General features: G+C 35.5%; 1 protein-coding gene across 2 annotated transcripts in view; it reads right to left on the reverse strand.

Annotated features, from left to right (window-relative positions):
* Positions 1 to 21,338, reverse strand: part of SMAP1 (small ArfGAP 1) — a 164,049-nt gene that overhangs the window by 115,790 nt on the left and 26,921 nt on the right. For both annotated transcript variants that reach the window (XM_028097738.2, XM_028097739.2), the window contains exon 2: positions 12,341 to 12,474. In XM_028097738.2, coding sequence (XP_027953539.1) covers positions 12,341 to 12,474 — 134 coding nt within the window. The remainder of the gene's footprint in view (positions 1 to 12,340; positions 12,475 to 21,338) is intronic.

The raw sequence follows: 21,338 nt of genomic DNA on the forward strand, positions 1-21,338 counted from the left end.
TGAAATCCATACCATTTGAAGTCGAGGAATAAACCTTTCATCCTAGGTGCTTAAGGCCCAGCTCAGGAACCATCCTGGACTCGCTCCCCTCTTCTGTCAGAAGTCTTAGTGATTCTAACTCTTTAATATTTGTTACAGCCTCCCCCTTTTAATCAACCTCACTGCCACCACTTTAGTTCCAGATCTAGTCACCCACTGCCTAGGCCATTGCAGGAATAAGCCCATCAGATTTAGGTTCTTAAAAGGAACATAACATTAAATATCACTCATCAACTTGTAACATTTTAAGAGCTCCCTGTTCTGTCCGTATCCCCACCCCCTATCACTCATAGGATCAAGACCAAACCAACCCACCACTGCAACTTTCACCTTCATCTCCGGTGAAACACGTAACTGAGCCCAATACTCTGGTCATAGAAAACTACCTCACTTTCTCAAATGCGACATGCTTTCTCCATCTTTCTGCCTTAGAAGGCCCTGTGTATACTGCAGTATACTTCTAGAAATCCATAAGCAAATAAAGGTCACTATAAAAATAGTAATGATACATCTTTAAAATATGTTGAGAACTTAATCATAGCACTAGATACTGATTTTTTTTTTAAAGAAAAAGGAGCCACCACTAAGTAAATTCCTGATTAGCCAACCATTTAGTTAACAAAGCCAAAACTAGAACCCAGGTCTACAGAGTCCCAGCCTTTGACTATGCCTGCATTCCTCTATCATTCTTATATTCATACAAAACAGGGAAGAGCAGTGACTACACCTCTAAAATATTATATGCAATGAAATTAATAATAATGTTTTCAGATGATCTATTCATATAGGTATTCATTCATTGCCACATAACAACTTCCTACCAAATATAGCACTCTATATGGAGAATAAGCCTTTTTCGTCAGAGTTTAGTATTGCTTTAGTTACACTCTCTCAGTTCTATCTAGATTAGGCAGTATAGAATGAACAGAGTTAAACTGGAACAAAGACTTCCACTAAGTAATATCTTACCATTTTGTTCACTGCTTTGACTCAAGAACTATAGCCAGTTACTAGAAAAAGAGAATTCTAAAAACTATCGCTGACTTTTTAACCTTAAAATGTTAACCTTAAAAACAATTTAAAAAATCAAGAGGAAAACACAGGTCATAATCTTGCACATTCAAATTCAAAATACATGCAGTTTTTTCTTAAACGGATTGCTTAAAAATGCAAACGTCTTATTAAACTTCACAAATTAAATTTTGTTACAAACAGTATCACATTTCCTTCCTCACCTCACTCTGCACATACAGGCAATACATAAACCCAACGGCTGTAAGCTGCCCCTTGCTCTGCTCTTCTTTGAAGACAATTTAATGATCCTAGCAAGGAGATGGCAGAAGTTGAATCTCAATCATCTTTAAAAGTTTGTACATTAGGCCATGATTTGAGAAATTTTGTCAGCTTGATAGAATTAATAATGAGCACTCCTCCCACAAAATAAAAAGTTAGTTGACTGGGGGTTTTCTTGAACAAATGTGTACCAAGAACTGTGTACTGAAAGCTTATGTCCCTGGTTCTATAAAGCACTATGAAAATTTATCTAAGGGTCAAAACCTTGAGAGAGTAAATAATGTTCTAACACACACAGGTCAGATGTCATTAAATCATGGAGCTCTTCAAATTAGCTTTTTTTTAAATGGAATTTTATTCTATAAAATACTGCTTGTCAGGAATTCTGGAATAGCACTGACAGTTTTTAAAGCTCCCAGAAGCCTCTCACCACCACCAACAACAAAAAATAGAGTCACTAAATAGAAAAACCAAAACCCCATGAACAATATTTACAACAAAAATTGGTGATGGAGTATCCCCACAAACCCCAAAATGCTATGAGGTAGAGACGAGGCGCTAACAAACACTAACCTGCATGATGTCTGCAACTAATGGGGGGCCAGGTAGATCTGAAAACAAAATACTAAAATAGTAAAGAGATAAAAACTGGAAATTACAGTGAACCAGTCTGAAGAAAGCACATGAAACTGAAAAGCATTTTTACCCAATCCAACAGCAAATATATACAGTCTACAATAAGCTTGAAAGGGGGGCAAACAATCTAGCCCCTATGAATTCTCATAACACAACCACCAAACTTCCCTGCTAGGACCAGGCCCCACCCTGAGGAGGAAGTCCTGGGAAAGGATTCAAAATTAAGCAGTACAAAAAAAATGGAAATAAAGTAAGAAAAGTTAAAGATAAAAGTGAGAGAAGGAACAGAGCAAAAAAATCTCAGAAAACAAGAGGCCTTATTTTATTAAACACTACACAAAAACCACTGAAGGGAGCGGTCTGTGCCGTTAGAAAAGCTATCTTGAATATCAATTCCTGTTAAAAGTAAAGAAAACTAATAACACATAAAAGTGATCAACAGAAAAGAATCAAGGTCAAATCTCATACAAAGTTTTAGGAGAAGAGAATAAGAAGCAGAATAACATCTCTACAATGAACCCACTCTAGAACAAATATGCTTAGAAAACAGATCAAAACTGTACACCTACTAATTTAGAACAAATCAAAAACCATATGCATGATACGGAAGAATACGTTAAATGAATTAAAAGGTGAAGTTATGAAAGAACAACTAAATCAGAAATTAGAAATATTCAGGGGCACCTGCTGGCTCAGTCAGTGGAGACTGTGCCTCTTGATCCCGGGGTTTTAAGTTCAAGCCTCATGCTGGGTACAGAGATTACTTAAAAATAAAATGTAATAAAAAAAATTAAGAAATACTCAGAACTAAAATGAAAACTCAGGAAAGAACTAGAAATAAAAGGAAAAATACTTCAGAAATGAATATGAAATAAAATGGAACATGAGAACAAATACACAGAATAATGGCCTATGAAAACTGGAGAAACAAAAGACCTAAAAGTTTTTAATTAAAAAAAAAGTAATAAAAAGGATCCAAGAGAAAGTGACAATCCAACATACATGTAAGAGAGTCACTGAAGAAGAAAACTCAAACAAGGAGACAGAATACTGAAAAACTAATTTTAAAAAGTCACTGAAATTAAAAAAAAAATTTGAAACTACATACTGAAAGAGCATACCACAAAGCATTTCTTGTCTGAAAGAAATCTATTTATATTTAATGATATAAATCAGTTAAACATAAAAGCATGAAAGAAGAAATACCATGCAAACATTAAGCAAAAGAAGTCTGCAGTGGCTACACAGCAAGGTATAAGAACTATCTTAACAGGTACACCACTGCTGTGCAACAAAAAGATAATCTGAGCCAGTTGTATCGTTTCAAATTTTCATTAAGTAGTCTCATTAACAAAAATAAAAACAGGTAAAATTAATCTTTTTTTATCATGTTATGTTAATCACCATACATTACATAGTTTTTGATGTAGTGTTTCATGATTCATTGTTTGCGTATAACACCCAGTGCTCCATGTAGAATGTGCCCTCTTTAATACCCAACACCAGGCTAACCCATCCCCCCACCCCCTCCCCTCTAGAACTCTCAGTTTGTTTCTCAGAGTCCATAGTCTCTCCCCCTCCGATTTCCCCCCTTCATATTTCCCCTCCTGCTATCTTTTTTTTTTTAACATATAATGTATTATTTGTTTCAGAGGTACACGTCTGTGATTCAACAGTCTTACACAATTCACAGCACTCACCACAGCACATACCCTCCCCGTAAAATTAATCTTAATAATATATTTTACTTATGCATCATTCTCCTCTGCAGAAAGCCCATGGAAATCATAGTAACTTACCTCACCTTCCTTTTATGATTTAAAAATGGTGTGATAAATTAAAACAAACCTGCACAACCGGATGAGTGAAGTTAAATTTAAATTTCAACTGTGTATCAATATTCTTGTTCCAGTTTTCTATTTTTTAAGGATGGCAGAGGTACCTCACAGGAATGCTGTACTTCTATCAACCGTAATTTTATTTCACAAAATTAATATGTTTTTAAAGAATAAAATGTATAACTTTATCTGAAATATACTATGTCAGAGGACCAAGGAGGAGAAAACTTCCTCAATATATTTAGCCACTTTCATCCCCTACCTTTTATAATCCTTTACATCCCAATTTTAATAGTGAAGATGGGCACAACATAACCACCAACATAAGAAATATCTGTAATTTTAATTACTTGTTTAGCAACAGAGAAATTTTTTTTTTTAAGATTTTTTTTTTTTATTTATTTGACAGAGAGAGAGACAGTGAGAGAGGGAACACAAGCAGGGGGAGTGGGAGAGGGAGAAGCAGGCTTCCCGCGGAGCAGGGCGCCTAATGCAGGACTCAATCCCAGATGACCTGAGCCGAAGACAGATGCTTAACGCCTGAGCCACCCAGGTGCCCCAACAGAGAAATATTTAAAATACCTACCAATTCTCTTTTGCCTATTTTCCCTACATTTGGGCTGATTAGGAATTCAAACAGAGGCCACAGAACATAGTAAAGCTTACTGATGAATATTAGTGAAAATCAATAATTTTAGCTTCCTAAGGACAATTTTTTTTTCTAAGAAAGATCAAGTTTAAATTAAGACAAGCAGGTCAACAGTATGACACATCTATTGCTAATTAAACTAAAAGCTACCCAATATCCACAATAGCCAAACTATGGAAAGAGCCTAGATGTCCATCAACAGACGAATGGATAAAGAAGATGTGGTATATATACACAATGGAATATTATGCAGCCATCAAAAAATGAAATCTTGCCACTTGCAACGACGTGGCTGGAACTAGAGGGTATTATGCTAAGTGAAATAAGCCAATCAGAGAAGGACAATTATCATATGATCTCACTGATATGAGGAATTTGAGAAACAAGACGGAGGATCATAGGGGAAGGGAGGGAAAAATGAAACAAGACGAAACCAGAGAGGGAGACAAACCGTAAGAGACTTTTAATCTCAGGAAACAAACTGAGGGTTGCTGGAGTGGAAGGGGGTGGGAGGGATGGGGTGGCTGGATGATGGACGCTGGGGAGGATATGTACTATAGTGAGCGCTGTGAATTGTGTAAGACTGAAGAACCACAGACCTGTACCCCTGAAACAAACAATATATTATGTGTTAAAAACACACACACACACACACACACACACACACACACCTAAAAGCTACCAAGTTACTTATGCAGGTATTTCTAAGAATAACAAGGTTAAAATAGAAATCTATATTCATCTAGGTAGTGATTTTTTTCCTTATGAAAGAACATATAAAGAGCAAAAATGTTCAAAACATTTTTAGAACTTGTCTTTTAGACTTAATCTGAGAATCTTGTCACATTCTTAGGATTTATCCAGAGTGCAGGAATTTTTATCCCATAAGGTGGAATTTGACTTTTAGGAAAAAGATGAATCACATCTCTAACTGTGACATACATACCATTCTTATTCAAACACAAATAATGAAAATGGTTTTTGAACTGCTGTGGTAACCAAAGAGGACTGAACATACAATCAAAGAATCTCAAGAATGGAAGAGACTTCAGAGTCATTTAAACTATTCTTATCTGCCCATTCAATGCTTAAATCCCAGCTACAGATTTCCAGGTGGTTGTCCAGCCTCTGCACAAACCACTCTAGTAATGGCAAACTCATTACTTTACAAGGCAATCAATTTCAGTTTTGGATGGTTTGAAATACCGGAAAGTACTGCCTTTCTAGTACCTGCATGTATTACCTTGGAACTTCCACACACCAGCTTAAGTTATACTCCTATGGCTCCTGTATTTGGGGAATTTAAACATATACAAGAACATGGGGAGAAAAGGACAGAGGTAAAGAAAATAAAAAAAGACACTGTATAAATAATATAGGAGAAATTGGGGGCATATGCTTGATTTTTTTCATTTTCTTCATTCTCCCCGTTCATTGCTAAATACAGGAAAGATTATCTCACAGAATTATATCAAACCAAAGACTGTTCTCAGTGTGCCATTGTGCCATTTATAAAATAAGGACATACTGTATTCCCACCACTGTAGTAGCCATCACAACGACTACAAATACACAAATGGTAAAGTTTCTAACTACTGGAAAGTTAGAATGAACAGACAGGCACAAAGGTAAATAACAATATATGGTAGTAGATAATTAGGCACAACCTATATTTTGAAGAAGGTTTATTAAAGTAGCTGGGTTTTAAAGAATGGGAAGGATTTGGTTTGAAAAAAGGAATATGCAAAAAACATTTCCAACAACAGACAACCGCACACCAAAACAAAAAGCCAGAACACACCGCCAGAATAATTCAACAGGAACAGCTGTCTCTGTACAGCCAAAGTGATCTATCACCAAGCATCTGGAGGAAGGTCAAAGACACAGGATGAAGCCAGATGGCAGAGGTATATGATTACCAATTTAAGGAAAATAAAACTTTTATGATTCTCAAAGGAGAACCAATACAAATTTCTTAGAAGAGAAGTCAAGTGACCAAAGCAGTGTTCCAGAAAGATTATTCTGAATGTGGTATGTAAAAGTGATGGAGAGGGGACAGTGATAGGAATATCAGGAATAAGCTAAAGCCATGGACATGGTAGGAGAAATGAGAATGGAAAGCAACAGAAGCAACAGAAGAATTAAGAACTGATGGAATAAGGAGGCACACAAAAGAAAGAGGTAAGAACCATAGGACACCACAAGCTTTTAAGATTAACTCAAACAATGATATAACTAAGAAACCAGTCTGGACCACCAGATAATTATTTAAATTTTAAATGTATCAAGTTTCAGATTAGTAGGCATCTATTAATCTTAACATTTACAAATGCTACACATTAATAACTAGGACTGTAGCTGAAATCCTTTTTTCCTGTTTCTGTATGGAACACTTAGAGGTTTTATTGATACTGCTAAAGCGCAACAGCTAATTTTGATATTCTATTCTTAATTTTACTCAAACGCATAATGTTATCTGGCCAAAAAAAAAAAAAAAAATCCATGCCCCGTCATATCTATTCCTTTAAGTTCTATCATTACATTAATAGCCAGCTTTCTTTGCTTCGTAGCAATTTTTCATAAAGCAACAAGATTTTTAATTACTTGACAAGAATTACTGAATATACAAAGATGAAGAGATATGTAAAGCCATGTTGAAATTCCAGTGCTATGGAATCAACTGAATTGGCTAACTCCAGCCTCAAAGAATATGCAATTAAAATGGATGCTTGGGAAAATTACCAATTACTTCATGCCAAAGATATCCAAGGTTTCTTAAGAACGATAAGTCCACGAACACCAAAGGTCTCTAATAGGCAATCTAAAAAAGAACTGAAATTCACCGTAGAAGCCACTACTGGACAGTTGGGGAAAAACCACCTGCACAAAAAATAACAGCTGAATCCATGAGAGTGAGTTCTCCTATGGAGACAGACTGAAGAACAACAGGGCTGAAGACAAAACTGTAGAAAATCTCCAGTAGGGGGAAAAAGCAGAAAAAGAAATAGTAAAAAAAAAAATACGAGACTAAATAAACCAAATAGAAGACATGGTGAGTAACTTTAGCTTCTTTCACAAACAAAAGCTTCAAGAAGGCAATGGGTAGTTATCAAGTGAAGCAGGAAGACCAAGGAGGAGGAGGAAAGAGAGTTGGATTTGGCCATTAGGGGTAACTAGTATTCTTTGTGAGTGCAAACTTAGCAGAATGATGGGAACAGAAATGAGTTAGTAGAAGCAGAAGTAAGGTAAAGAAACCAGAAATTCAACTGCTAAAGGAAGAGAAGAGCCAGTCACTAGAATACAGTGGCTAGCACACTGAGTACTTAATAAATGCTCAGTGGCTGAATAAGCAAACAAATGGACAAATGAATATAGCAGAGTCAAGAGCTGTATGATGAGGGAAAGATGGTATTAGGAAGACTTTTATGGCAGAAGGGTGTGAGTAATAGGTTTCAAAGAAGAAGAAAGAATTTAAATGTGCCTCCAAATGAACATAATTTTTTTAATTAGGTGGAAAAGCAGGAAGGAAAGCTGCAAATGAAAATAAAGGCAGAGAAACTAGCAGCTACCACCTTCCATTCTACCCTTAAAACAAGAGAACAAAAAGCTGAAGTCAAAGCAGAAATATTCAAGAGTTGGATGGAATAAGAAGCAAACAAGCTTCTATTCTTTTGTTATAATAGTAAGCAAGGACGTGAAGAGTTGAGTTTAAAGATCCTTCCTTCTAGCCAAAATATAGTCAAAGCTAAAGTAAAAATGGTAAAGATATTAACATAGGGAGTAAAAATACCCACAAAATGTTGCAGGCAAGTTCACTAAGGATAAATCATAGGCCTACGGAGACTGGGCAGTTTCAAACGTGAAGTTCCCCAGAATATAGTTTATAAACGAATAAATTTCAGTTGTGTGGCCTTGGTGTTCCCAAGAAAATACTAACTACCACATCAATAAATGACACTAGTCAGTAGTAAATAAAGAATTTGTGAAAGAAAATTACTAAAAGATTTATAGATACATAAAGTATTAAAAGTAGTCCAAAAGTTATCAAGGTAAATACCAAACATATGGGGTATACTTTGCAATAGGGACAAAAATCTCACTAAGATGTTTTATTAGGCAGCACAATTTACAAGACTGCACAAAGTAAGCCAAGAAACTTGAAAGCACAAGTAACATTCCTCTGTAGTAAAAATAAGGTGTTTTTATTTTAACTCCTTCAATAGAGACAATGAAAACTGAGTAATTAAAAATTAATAATGGAGAAAAATGGTAATCAATACTTGGGGTTAATGAACCATTACAAAATAATAAAGATTATAGTATTTATAAAAGTACAAAGTGGTTCTTTCTAAAAATTTGAAAAGTGCCTGATATTAAACCCAAGATGAAAGACATTTAATCTAACCATGAACCACATTTTAAAAAAGAATTTTGATTAAAATGTAAGGTAACTCTATTTCCATGCTAATAAAAATCAAAATAAGTTCTGATAAATTTTCTTTTAAAAATAAGCATAAAGCAATTCTAACACAGCTGTGATATGGTAGATGCCCTAAAACTTGATTCACACACTCACAACATGTATATAAATGATATAGATATGTCATATATATAATGCCAGTTGATAAGAAGCTTTGAGGCAAAACTTAAGTAGTTACATTTTATGGAGACACGCAAAAAAGAATATTTTCATTTAACAGTTTGGGTTCAGAGATTAAATCATGTTTCCACATTTGCTATTAAAGATCTAAAAATATATACAACTACCCAAAACTAAGTATCATCTTTGAAAATTAGAAATATGATTTTCATGAAATGTTGGGGGTGGTGGTAAGGGAAGACACAGGGTAGAAGTATATGCAAAAAAGTACTTTCCTTCTGCAAATAAATGCCTCCTGAGCTTTTTTTTAATAGCAAAGAAATTCTTAGAAAATGTCATCTGAATAAGGAACACTCAATCACACTGCAATCTTCACTCTTCCTAACCTGAATTAAGAGTCAGAGTTAATAAGAACAAGCTCCAAAAGATAAAAATCTCAATGTACAGCAACCTAAGGGTACAGACATCAGTGTAGTGGTTGTCCCTAGGGAACCTGACTATAAACTGGCACAAGAAAATTTTATAGGATGATGGAAATGCTCTGTATATCTTCACTGGGGTGTTGGTGACACAGTATAGACATTTGTCTAGACACATAAAACTCACTTATATCTGTAAATTGTTGTCTCTGTAATTATACTTCAATTTTTTTAAGTAAAAAATAAAATGCATAGGTATAAACAGAGTTGGATTATATGGAACATACCCACCATCAAAGGCAAAAGGATACATTTAAATCTGAGTAACGAGCAACCTCAATAGACAACTGGTATGATTACCTAATCATCTCAAAATGCCTTAACATCCAATATTACTAAAAATGAATTAATTATATTTCACAAGCAACCTCAAAAAGTAATTAATACTCAACACCACACAGTGAATCAATTTATTTACTTAGTAGTACATTTAGTAACCAATTCATCACAGATTTACTAGGAAGGTACATTGCTTAAGATCAGAAAGATATTCAAGGGAGCAATACTGAAGGTTTTAAACAATGAACAAATGGACTAATACTACTAATAAGTGATAAGCTAATATCGAGTATTTAAAAATGTGCCAGGTACTGTTCTAAATGCTCTCCCCATATTAACTTATTCTATCCTCACAGCAACCCACAGAAGGAGACATTCTTCCTATTCCCATTTCATAAATGAAGGAAAGTGAGGTACCCTGAGGTTAAGTATCCTGTCAGGAGTACCCAGGTCAAACTCTGGCAGTCTAGCTAGAGACAACTTTCTAAATCACTTTGTTCTACTGCCTTTTTAGAATCAGTTGCCTTGAAATTTTCTAGGTTAAAATAAAGGTTGTGCTGTATAAAATGGAACCTTGGGGTCTTCACTGATTCCTTACTCATTTATATTGCATAGTAGTCCCAGAGTGATTTTTAAAGAACAACTCTGGCTTTGCTTGCAAGTACTTACAAGCCCACCGTAAGAATACTGGATGGCTTACTCATCTGTCCGATTAAGCTTCTTTATACCTTTTTTTAATAAAACTTCATTGTCTACTCATTTAACCTTATTCTCACCACAGAACACTGAAAGAGGAGCTCTGTGATATATGAAGCCATACAGAGCATTCTCTGGTTATAAGTACTTATCAAAAGTCTTGCATTCCAAAATAATAATTCTTATTTCAAGAAGCTGACAGCTGGAACCATACAAATAGTGTTCAAATACAATTTCAAAGACTGTATATTACTTAATAATTGTTGTCAAAGCCTGCCATTTTTAATAATTTAGTATCTTGCTGTGTAACTATAACCTATTCCACAAAAAAACCAGTGAACTGCAGCTGCAGCCCTCTGACTGGGAAGCTCTGCTCTCAGGTATAGGAAAAGAACAGCTGCCCACCTCAAATAAGCTGCTATTCAACTCCTTTTAACAGCCTAGTTGAGAAAAATATTATTTCTGGAAAACTCAATTGTCCAAGGATTTCATGTTTTGTCCTTAGTGTGAAATGAACCATTAAAAAGGCAATACACCTTGGGTCTTGAATGCGTTGTAACTACATAACCCATTACAAACACCAAGGTACATTTTCAAGCTACACTTCGCATTTTCTTGAAGGCAACTTAAGAAACAACATTATGAAATCTGTTACCACAGTCACTATAGAGATATTATCAAGAACAGAGCCTTATATGCAATGTTCAAAAAGCTCTGCTTCCTTGATACAACAAGTAAGCCTTCTCCTCGAGGATTAGGAAAATACATAAAGTGCCATATTTCCTTTTATGCCCTAGCCAGCAAAAACCTCAAAAACTTATTTAAGAGTGAACTAAATAAGCTACGCTTGACTTTAGAGCCTTAAGATCTCTTGGCTATTTTTTACAAGTATTTCTAAGATTTAATTTTTTTTTAATATTTAAATCTTGGCTCTATCTAGAATTTACTTTGGCATAAATATGTCTTTAGCCCAGAAGTTTTACTTTCTTTAACCAAATCTTTATTTATTTATGACCCACCACCCCCAAGCATTATATTCTATTCTTTCACCCTTACCTCACCCTATCCATGCCAATTCCTGTGTTCTTTTTGTTTTTTTCTGATTAGAGGTATGTATGAGTATCACTTAAGTTCACTACATATATTTGTGTACTGAGCCTTCATACTGACTAAAAGTAATTCAAAAAGAGCATTAAAAAAAGTTGGAATAATTTCACTGTGAACTACAAAATTAAAACCAGCCGAAATAAACATTTTTATTTTAGCAGTTAACCTTAAGGATCAGAAAGTAAGATTTTGAAAATTTAAGACTGTCACACTGTAAAAATGACAAGCCCTTAAAATTACAAATTTATCTCTAACACAACTAAACCAACTCAAAACAAATCAGTCACTAGAACATTTGCTAACTGGGCTATCTTCGAACTACTGGGACCTGTCTGAAAATCAAGAACACTTCTGTAAAAAAGGGAAATCCTTCAAGTCAGTTCTTAGGCAAGAGGTGATTTATTTTTTATCTTTACCCAGGCTCCCTCTACTGACAGAAAAACAACACCACAAATTTCATTAACACAAGGAAAAGGAATTGATTTTTTTAAAGATTTCAAAAGCAACATTTTAAATAAGAATAGATCAAAAACTGAGTTCACTATGGACCCAAGAAGATATAAACATTTGAGAGTGGACATTTCAGGTAACACCCAAATTTTATATCTGGCACATGCCATTTCAACATACTCCATTTTCAATGTTAATCCTGATGCAAGAAGGGTTAAAGATTTTAAATGCATTTTAGATATTGTAAATAATCTCTTAGTAAGAAAATGTTTACCTGTATCTGTTCTGGTGTCCATTGGTCTAGGTTGACTGACTTGACCCTGGATATATGAACCCCAAGATTTCTATGGATTCCAGCACATCTGATGCAAATAAATACACCAATATTCCAGGAAGCCCATCGAGGACCTAATTAAGGAGAAAAAACAAAGATAAACAAATATTAAAAACTAAAATAAATATTATGGCAGCTTTTAAGCAGCATTCTGATTTTTTACAAAATTATAATGGAGGCTTACAGAATTTTACATGCTCAAATTTTCAATTGGCACCAGCAGCAAGGTTATAAATCAACCTTCAAGAACTTTAATGAGTTTACTAATTTTGCTTTTCTAGAAACTTTCCCAAATCTGTCTAAGAATTTAATACTAATTTATGTGAACCAGGAATGGTAATACCCCACAGTAAAAAGTTCTTTATTAAATGTGTAAGGTGTTCCTTAAAAGATTAGCAACAAATATAAATCAGAGTTTTTAATGAAATGTAGACATTAGTAAGAAACACACAACCAACTAAAAGAAAAATGTGCAAAAAGATATGAATGGGTAATTCACAGAAGAAATGTAAAGACCAATAAACATAAACATATATGAGCTCACTAGTAGGGAAAATGCCCTTTAAAACTACAACAATCTCCATTTTACATTCAACACATTGGAAAAAATTTTTTAATCAACTAAATGTTAGAAAGACTGAGAAACAGTAAGGTCTGCCTCAAGAAGCCTTAAAACAACATGAATAAATCCTAAATATAACCCTGAATTAAGAAAAGTTATAAACTACGGTGCACTATAAAATATAAAAAATTCTGAAAAACACAGTAGAGAAACTCACAGAAGGATACAAGAACACAAAGCCTTAGGTGTACTATTCTTTATGTCTTTGAATGTATTTTCTTGATAATTTTAAATATTCTTTTTTTTAATTTAAATTCAATTAGCCCACATATAGTACATTAGTTTTTGATGTAGTGTTCAAAGATTCATCAGTTGTGTGTAACACCCAGTGCTCATCACATCACGTGCCCTCCCTAATGCCTGTCACCTAGGTACCCCATCCCTCCACCCACCTCCCTTTCCGCAACCCTGTTTGTTTCCCGGAGTCAAGAGTCTCTCATGGTTTGTCTCCCTCTCTAATTTCCTCCCATCCAGTCTTCCCTCCCCTCCCCTATGATCCTCTGCACTATTCCTTACATTCCACATGAGTGAAACCAGATGATAATTGTCTATCTCTGACCAACTTATTTCACTTAGCATAATTCCCTCCAGTTCCATCCATGTCGATGTAAATAGTAGGTATTCATCCTTTCTGATGGCTGAGTAATATTCCATTGTGTGTGTGTGTGTGTATGTGTGTGTGTGTGTGTGTGTGTATACGTATATATACCACATCTTCATTCATCTGTCGAAGGACATCTCGGCTCCTTCCACAGTTTGGCTATTGTGGACATTGCTGCTATGAACGCTGGGGTGCAGGTGCCCCTTCTTTTCACTATATCTGTATCTTTGGGGTAAATACCCAGTAGAGCAATTGCTGGGTTGTAGGGTAGCTCTATTTTTAACTTCTTGAGGAATCTCCATACTGTTTTCCAGAGTGGCTGCCCCAGTTTGCATTCCCACCAACAGTGTAAGAGGGTTTCCCTTTCTTCACATCCTCTCCAACATCGGTTGTTTCCTGTCTCGTGAATTTTAGCCATTCTAACTGGTGTAAGGTGGTATCTCATTGTGGTTTTGATCTGTATTTCCCTGATGGCAAGTGATGTGGAGCATTTTTTCATGTGTCTGTTGGTCTTTTGGATGTCTTCTTTGGAAAAATGTCTGTTTGTGTCTTCTGCCCATTTCTTGACTGGATTATTTGTTTTTTTTGAGTGCTAAGTTTGATAAGTTCTGTATAGATTTTGGATACTAGCCCTTTATCTAATATGTCATTTGCAAGTATCTTCTCCCATTCCATAGGTTGCCTTTTAGTTTTGTTGACTGTTTCCTTTGCCATGCAGAAGCTTTTCATCTTGATGAAGTCCCAATAGTTCATTTTTGCCCTTGTTTCCCTTGCCTTTGGTGATGTCTCTAGGAAGAAGTTGCTGCAGCCGAGGTCAAAGAGGTTGCTGCCTGTGTTCTCCTCTAGGAGTCTGATGGATTCCTGTCTCACATTTAGGTCGTTCATCCACTTTGAGTTTATTTTTGTGTGTGGTGTAAGAGAATGGTCCGGTTTTATTCTTCTGCATGTGGCTGTCCAATTTTCCCAGCACCATTTATTGAAGAGACTGTCTTCTTTCCATTGGACATTCTTTCCTGCTTTGTCAAAGATGAGTTGACCATAGAGTTGAGGGTCCATTTCTGGGCTCTCTATTCTATTCCATTGATCTATGTGTCTGTTTTTGTGCCAGTACCATACCGTCTTGATGATCACAGCTTTGTAATAGAGCTGGAAGTTAGGCACTGTGATGACCCCAGCTTTGGTTTTCTTTTTCAACATTCCCCTGGCTATTCAGGGTCTTTTCTGGTTCCATACAAATTTTAGGATTGTTTGTTCCAGCTCTGTGAAAACTGTAATTTTAAATATTCTTATGATTATTTTCATATATTGTTTGTATAATTAAAGTAAAAAACTGGAAAAACAAAATATCTGACAATTATGTCAACTATTCAGAAGCTTATACCTGACTTTTATAAATCACCTGATTATGAAAAAAATATATACAGCATATCAATAAAAACCAAACTTTTTAAAACATTTATTAGACTTGTTTTAAGTAAATTTTTTTTTATCTAAACGTGAGATTTAATCGACAAAATAACACTGAAGCCAGTAATTCCAATGCAGTAAAACTAAACACATTCCTCTCCAAAATTCTTTAGGAAGTAGTCCATGCATATACAATTTATACCAAAATATCCTGCTTTTAAGTTTGAGAAGTGACACCTATAAACTGACAAACATTTGGGACATGTTTTCTTTAAATGTCTGATTGCTGAAAGCATGGAAATGAATTAAAGACCAAAGACCTGTATTGTCAACCTACTCTGCCCTCACTGAGCTACATGAATTACCCCGCACTAATAACGAACCGAGCTACAAGGTTCTCATGTTAAGTGGAGTCAGGATTGGCTGCCTCATTACTTAGGTGAGTCTTGTACAGAAAATAGTTTGAAAGTTTTAAAGCACTACTTAAGTGCAAGTTATTGTCATCTTAAGAAAGTTTGAAAATCAAAATACAATACGTTCCTACTCTAGAAAAGTTTCTACACTGGTCTGCAAAACAACTGTATCTTAAAATTTCCTCAGAAACAATTCCCAAAAGGGCAGTGAACCCAGAGCGTGATGGGAAAGGATTTTCAACACTCTCCAAGTGTTGCCTTCATTTTTCTTCTTAAAATAGAATGATTCCCCTCAAAATATGTTAGACCCATAGCTAAATACAAATGGAGATTTTCTCTACAGCACAATTTTTCTGATGCAGCAAATGTTATGACTAAATGAATTAATTAGAAAGCATCATTTGTGGGGTGCCTGGGTGGCTCAGTCAGTTGAGCATCTGACTCTTGATTTCAGCTCAGGTCATGGTCTTGGGGTCATGGGATTGAGCCCTGTGTCAAGCTCTGCATTCAGCATGGAGTATGCTTGTCCCTCTCCCTTGGCTCCTCTCTCTCTCTCTTTCCCTCCCTCAAATAAATAAATAAATAAAATCTTAAAAAAAAAAAAAGCAAGCAAGAAAGTATCATTTGCACGATGTCACAGTAACTGTCCATGCAGGTAAGAAGTTGTAGCACCAAATAGAGTGGTGCATTTTTACAATAACCAAAGATAATAAAGGGATCAAATGTATAAATGCAAAATACAAGAATAATGCTTAGCAGTAATAGAAAAAAATGGGCATATTACTATTGAACAAAAAGCCAGATATAATTAAATGTTAAGTGGTGTTCAGGTTTTACACAGCTTTACACATTGCTATCACTTATGGGAAATGTCAGCCCCAATCGTTTTTTACCAATTTAAATAATAATGCAATTTTGTCAACGCATCTTTCTTTGGAATATAGCTATTGCATCTTAACCAATATAGTTAGGCACCTTCAAAAATAAACTTTTAAAAGCCTAACCAAAATTACAATTGGGTTATCCACTCTATAAAATTAGGTAAAATTTACCTAAAATTGATAAAATAATAGCTGCTCAACATGGTAGTCATTCAAGTATTGGTATGAAATCTTCATTTTCATTCCCCAAACTATTGGTGAATACTTACCAACTCTGTGCCAAGTAAATGCTATTAAAAATAGACACAAAGGTAAAAAGCTAAGTTCCCAGACTCAGGAGGCCAAGACAAGTATAAATATGTATAACAATTTAAAAAACAATTTGGTGAAATCTAGTAAAGTTCTAGATGAATAAACCCCTCCACCAGGAAATCTATTCATACTTACACACACACACACACACACACACACAGATTGACCAATTTATATATGTAATATGACATATCTAGGTACACGTACACAGTCACATATAAGATACCCTACAGCAGTTATTTTAAATGGCAGATCACAACTCATTAGTTTAATCTCAACAAGTATTCTTTTTAAGATTTTATTTATTTATTTGACAGAGACACAGCGAGAGAGGGAACATAAGCAGGGGGAGTGGGAGAGGGAGAAGCAGTCTTCCAGAATGCGAAGGAGAGAGCCCAATGCAGGGCTCGATCCCAGGACCCTGGGATCATGACCTGAGCCAAAGCCAGACGCTTAACCAACTGAACCACCCAGGAGCCCCCAAGTATTTATTTTTAAAAGAGAAGAGAAAAAGTTATGAGTGCATCACACAAAGGGTAAAAATAGTTTTATTAAACTTTTTTTAAAAATCAGTAACATACAGGGGCGCATGGGTGGCACAGGCAGTTGAGTGGCCTACTCTTGGTTTGCACTCCAGGGGTGATCTCAGGGTCATGAGATCAAGCCCCACACATCGGTCTCCAAGCTCAGCATGGAGTCTGCTTGGGACTCCCTCTGCCCCCACCCCCACATGAGCACACTCATGCATGTAGTTTCTCTCTATCTAAAATAAATAAATAAATCTTTTAAGAAATCAGTAACATACATATATACGTATATAGACACATGTACACACAGAAATCAAGTCATGCTGTAAAATGCTTTTTCTCTGGGTCATGGTCAAATATGGCTGAAAAACACTACAAAGAAACTCATACATGTCTTTAAGAAGCATGTACCAGAATATTTATAGCAGCACGGATTCCTAAAATGACTAGAATAACTTAAATGTTCACTAATATGATTATCTTACCATACAATGTGAAAATGAATAATCTTCATGTATCAACATGGATAAAATCTTATTTACAACATGGAGTAAATAATTTTAGCATTGATCTATGATTATATATGCCCTCTCCTGCCTTCTTGTCTTTGCATTTGTTGCTGTCTCTGCCCCAAATGTTTCTTCCTTAGGTCTTCATATGCCTGGCTCACTTTGCTGTATCGGCCTCAGTTCAGCTACCTGCTCACAAAGGACTCCCATGACTGCTCTAGGTAGATTTGCCTCCCCCAGTTACTTTCCATCATTTATATATAATACTTCCAGCAATCTGTCCTGAAGTTTACACAAAAATCTAAGGTAAACAAATAGATTTATACAGATAGGTAAATAGCTGGAGGGTTTAATTATTTTAGAGCTAAATCTCAAACTACGCAAAATTAAAGACAAAGTAGACAAAGATCAGTATCTCTCAAATTCTAATGCGTGTACATAACCCTAGGGATATTACAGATTCTCATTCTGTAGCCCTCCAATGGCACCTAAGATCGTGCATTCCTAACAAGCAACCAATGATGTCCATGCTGCCATCCACACAGCACATTTAAAATAGCAAGACTCTAAATTATTCTTGACAAGGTCTTCAACTCAAGCATTCAGTATACTTCTTGACCTGTTTTCATTATTCTTACTGAGTATATGACTCAAATTGTGAAAATTTATTTTAATATACTAGCAATCAAATCTGAGGAAAAAAATCCAGAGTTTATTTAGAATTCAAATACTGGGTTGTTTTGAATGACCCATATCACTACCTCACTTAAAAGCAACACAAAGAGGGGCGCCTGGGTGGCTCAGTCGTTAAGCGTCTGCCTTCAGGTCAGGTCATGATCCCGGGGTTCTGGGATCTGCCCTGCGTCGGGCTCCCTGCTCAGCGGGAAGCCTGCTTCTCCCTCTCCCACTCCCCCTGCTTGTGTTCCCTCTCTGGCTGTCTCTCTCTCTGTCAAATGAAAAAAAAAAAAAAAGGCAACACAAATAAGCGAGCATCAACCAAACTAATTATTACTTATCTCATAATCACAATCACACTAAAACAAAGCTCTATTAACAAAAGAGATGTTATTTGGTCTCCCTAATATTAGCACCTTGACTCACATCCTTCATCACCGAATACTTAGAGAACACTAACTAACAATCCAAACATATCACCTTAAAGGATTAATAAATGTGGCAACAATAAGAACGGAAATGGACAAATGTGAGAATCACCAGGAAGAACTGATAGGAGTTAGTGATTGAGAAACAGTGATAAAGGAGAAGATAGAGACCAAGATGTCTGTAAGTTCTATTTTAGTCTAGGACTTAAACCATAAAGATACTTGTAGACTCAGAAAATTTTGCAGGTAATCTGTTGAATGCTTTAAATGACAGTGACACATGGAGATGAAAATGTCCATCAAAAATTAGGAATACAGGACTTAAGTTCAAACTAGAGATACAAACCTGAGTACCTTCAAAATGGCAGTTGTAGCCACAAGAACAAAAGAATAAAAGAAGCAGAATACAAAGTCTGAGGGAGAAAATGAAAAGTAATACAAAAATAGAGGCCAGGGTCTTAAAGCAAATATAGTCAACAATGTCAAAGACTTCAAAGAAGTTTTTGAGGAGAGAATATCTGGATATGTTAACCAAGAGGTCATAGGTAACCTCATGGCGATGAGGCAGGAGAAAGGGAGGGAATTCATTCATTTTGAATTCCATTACCAGATTAGTAGGGAAGGAGGGGAAAAGAAAGGAGCTTTACCCACTCTGAATTCATTATCAGATTAAACTCTTTCACCATTTGTCTCCAACTCCAAGCTTTTAACAGTTTTCTATTTTCCTCTATTTTGCTTTCATGACCACTTATAACAACTTACATACTCAGGGAGCCAATCAGAAGACTCACTGTTTTCCCTTGAATACAACTCAATTATCCTGTCTTGAAACTTTCCTTCACACCGTTTCCCTTGCCTAGATTGTTCAGCTTATGACCATACAGATCCTACCTCATTTTCAAGGCCTAACTAGAGTCCCATATTATCCAGAAAGCCTTTCCTTATGACTCCATCCCTCCACTCTCCTTTCCTATAAATGTCTACAGCCCATAACAGCTTGTTTCACAGTTTGTATGTTCCAATAGGCACCTGATATTTTTTTCATTTGTAATTAGTTTTATCTACTAAAGTTAATGGTAAATTTCTCACTAGCCAGGCTCTATATGGCCTTCCACATCACCTACAATAAGGAAACAGGCCTACAGTAAGGGTATATAGGCAGCATGATAAAAAAAATCTGCTAAGTCTGATGACTTGGTCAAATATACAGGTTCTTTGTTTGATACCTGAAGCAATTCATTTACTATTTTAAAAAATGGAAGCAAAAGCAATTAACTGTGAGGCAAAACTATTGTTTTTAATATCCATTTAGCCATTCTGCCTCTTAATAATAAAAGCCCCTAAGTTTTAGCTAGAACCATGGCTGCCCAGATAGAGACTACAGTTCTCAGCCTCCACTGCAGCTGTGGTCACATGACCAAGTTCTGGCCAATGGAATGTGAGCAGAAATGATGTTTTGGCATTAACCAAATTAGGCCCGTATTCCCCTTGCCTCTTCCCCTTTCCCATTAGCTACAGCATAATAAGAAATAAGCCTGCTATCTTGGACTCAGATATTAAAGCCCTATGTTGAAGATGACATAACTACTCTGTCCATACCGGACAGTTCATCTCCAGACTAATGTGAAGGAGAAATAAATTTATATACTGTTTAAGCCACAGTATTTGGGGGTCTTTTTGTTACAGCATCGAAGCCTGTAATCTACCTAATTCAACGTGAATTATATTTGCTTGTTGGTGGCAGGAAATAAAATGTGCCAGAGATTTAATCCTTTATTTCAGAGCCAAAATTCTAAGAGGTATTAAAGAATAATAAAGCACAGTTTTGCCAAACCTTAGTTCTCCAGATTCAATTTAAATAACCAAATATATGTTAAGTGTCTGTTTTTACGAAGGTATTAAATGAAGAAGATAAAACACAGGTCCTCCCTTCAAGGAGTTTGTACTCTAAAAGTCATACGATGGTTATAAAGTACAAATGATGGTGGGAACACAGAAGAGGAAAAGATGAATGTTGGCCAGGGATATTAGTACAAGCTTTGTAGGGACAGTGGCATTTGAGATGATTACCAAAAGGTAAGTCGAGTTATAACAGGCAAAGTCTGGATGAAGTACATTCTAGGTAAAATGAACAGTACCTCTCCCTTCCAACCTTGAAGAATTTCAGCTATGCTGTAAGGCTGTAGCCAAAAAAAAATAATAATGCAGCATCTGATTATTGTTGTTTCTTTTATGTAAATACAAATTTGATTTTTTTTTAACTTGTGATATATATGCACCTAAATACCAAGTACCAAGGGGCTAATAACTTTCAAATAGAGATGACAGTTTTAAGATATGGAAACTCTGAAGAAAGTGGAAAAATGAGGTTTATGGAACTATAAGTTATTACATATCTAAGCAATATTTTAAAATATTATATATCTAAACAATGAACAGGAATTTTACTGAGAACTGAATATACTTATTTTGTAATTTTCATACCATTTGAGAAAAAGATGAAATTGCATTTAATTATATTAAATTGAAATTCACAATTCAAGTGAATTGCATTCACTTCTGA

Source organism: Eumetopias jubatus, unplaced genomic scaffold (assembly GCF_037043125.1).
Source record: "Eumetopias jubatus isolate StellerSeaLion01/CBP00866 unplaced genomic scaffold, mEumJub1_p1.0 scaffold_6, whole genome shotgun sequence".
Classification (NCBI taxonomy): Eukaryota; Metazoa; Chordata; class Mammalia; order Carnivora; family Otariidae; genus Eumetopias; species Eumetopias jubatus.